The 2,299-nt window shown below is 75.9% G+C and overlaps 1 protein-coding gene across 1 annotated transcript; it reads right to left on the bottom strand.

The window, feature by feature from the left end:
• Positions 1–38: 38 nt before the first annotated feature.
• On the bottom strand, positions 39–1,949 carry HGH1 (HGH1 homolog; the record flags this gene model as incomplete). The annotated part of the gene is made up of 2 exons (XM_084280232.1): positions 39–139; positions 1,357–1,949. Coding segments are annotated over 2 exons (694 nt in total), but the record flags the coding sequence as incomplete, so codon positions are not given.
• Between the last annotated feature and the right edge of the window lie 350 nt (positions 1,950–2,299).

The following is a 2,299-nucleotide window of genomic DNA, read 5'->3' on the forward strand; positions in this document are numbered from 1 at the left end:
GGTGTGTGGGGTGGGGGATGGGTGGGGGGGGGTCTCACCGTGCTGGAAGCAGCAGTTCCGCAGGGTCCCCAGGGCCCCGCGGCGCTGGGCGGGCGGGTGCGGGGGCTGCGTCAGGGGCAGGAGCCGCGGCACCCAGCGCCTGGCCAAAGGAGTGTCACCCTGCCCCGACCCCCAAATCCCCCCAACCCCCTGCCCCTAAACCCCCCAACCCCCTGCCCTGACCCCCAACCCCCTGCCCCCTAAACCCCCCCCAAATCCCCCTGCCCCGACCCCCGACCCAAATCCCCCCAACCCCCTGCCCCAACCCCCAAATCCCCCTGCCTGGACCCCCAACCCAAATCCCCCCAACCCCCTGCCCCAACACCCAAATCCCCCTGCCTGGACCCCCGACCCCCAACCCTCTGCCCAGACCCTCAAATCCCCCTGACCCCCAAATCCCCCTGCCTGGACCCCCGACCCCCTGCCCCCCAACCCCCTGCCCCGACCCCCAAATCCCACTGCCTGCCCCCCAACCCCACACCCCAACCCCACACCCTAACCCCCTGCCCCCAAATCCCCCCACCCCCCTGGCCCCGCCCCCCAACCCCCTGCCCTGCCCCCCAAATCCCCCTACAGCCCGCCGACCCCCAAATCCCCCCAACCCCCTGCCCCTGCCCCCCCAAATCCCCCTGACCCCCAAATACCCCTGCCCTGACCCCCAACCCCAAATCCCCCTGCCCCTACCCCCCAACCCCCTCCATACCCCCCAACCCTCTCCTCCACCCCTACACCCCCAAATCCCCCCGTCCCTACCCCCAACCCCCCCCATCCCCCCCCAACCCTCTCCCCCCGCCCCTATGCCCCCCCCAAACCCTCGCCCCCCGCCCCTACCCCCCCCAGACCCCCCCAACCCTCTCCCCTCACCCCTACCCCTCCCAACCCCCCCCTACGACCCCCCAACCCTCTCCCCCCGCCCCTACCCCTCCCAACCCCCCCCACGGCCCCCCCAACCCTCTCCCCCGCCCCTACCCCTCCCAACCCCCCCCACGGCCCCCCCAACCCTCTCCCCCCGCCCCTACCCCCCCCTACGACCCCCCCAACCCTCTCCCCCCGCCCCTACCCCTCCCAACCCCCCCCTACGACCCCCCAACCCTCTCCCCCGCCCCTACCCCCCCTACGACCCCCCCAACCCTCTCCCCCCGCCCCTACCCCTCCCAACCCCCCCCTACGCCCCCCCCAACCCTCTCCCCCCGCCCCTACGACCCCCCCAACCCTCTCCCCCCGCCCCTACCCCTCCCAAACACCCCCTACGACCCCCCCAAACCCTCTCCCCCCGCCCCTACCCCCCCCAGCCCCCCCCTCCCCCCGCAGCCGTACTGTGCGGGCTCGAGGATGGCGCGGCGGCCCTCGGGCAGCTGGCTGAGGTTGCAGAGCAGCTGCCCCAGCTCCGGGGGCGGCCGGGGCTGCCCGAGGGCCCCGAGCAGCGTCTCCATCCCGCCGCCGCCCTCCCGCAGGCCCCGCAGCACCCGCCGCGCCGCCGCGGGCTCCCGGCACAGGTTGGCCAGCACCCCGCAGGCCGCCCCGTCCGGCAGCAGCCCCAGCAGCGCCGGCAGCGCCTCCAGCAGCGGCCCCCGCGCCGCCGGCTCGGCCGACACGTTCACCAGGCAGCCCAGGGCGCTGCGGGCGGCCGGTCCAGGCCCAGCCCCAGACCCAGGCCCCGGCCCAGGCCCAGACCCAGGCCCAGGCCCAGGCCCGGGCCCAGGCCCCGGCCCAGGCCCAGGCCCCGGCCCCGCCGCCAGCGCCACCAGCGCCGCCAGCGCCTCCGGCCGCCCCGCCAGCAGCCGCCGCCCGGCCTCGGCCCCCGAGAGCGCCAGAGCCGCCTCCGCCGCGCCCGCCCGGACCGCCGGGGCCGCGCCGGGGCCCAGCAGGGCCGCCAGCTCCGCCGCCGCCGCCTCCACCTCCGCCGCCATGCGGGCGTCGCCTAGCAACCGCGGAGGGGGCGGGGAGAGACGGGAGCCAATGAGGGGAGAGGAGCGGCGCGGCTCGGCCAATCCGGCGCGGAGGAGATGCTAAGGGGGTGGGGCTTGGAGGGGAAAGGGGTTCTGGGAAGGCGCCGCGGTGGGGATAGACGGGAGCCAATCAGGGCAGAGAAGCGGCGCGGCTCAGCCAATCCGGCGCGGAGGAGATGCTAAGGGGGTGGGGTTTAGAGGGGAAAGGGGTTCTGGGAAGGTGCCGCGGCGGAGATTGACGGGAGCGGGAGCCAATGAGAGGAGAGGAGCGGCGCTGCTCGGCCAATCCGATGCGGAGGTGCCGCCAAAGG

Source organism: Gallinula chloropus (genome assembly GCF_964237585.1).
Source record: "Gallinula chloropus genome assembly, chromosome: 2".
NCBI classification, from domain to species: domain Eukaryota; kingdom Metazoa; phylum Chordata; class Aves; order Gruiformes; family Rallidae; genus Gallinula; species Gallinula chloropus.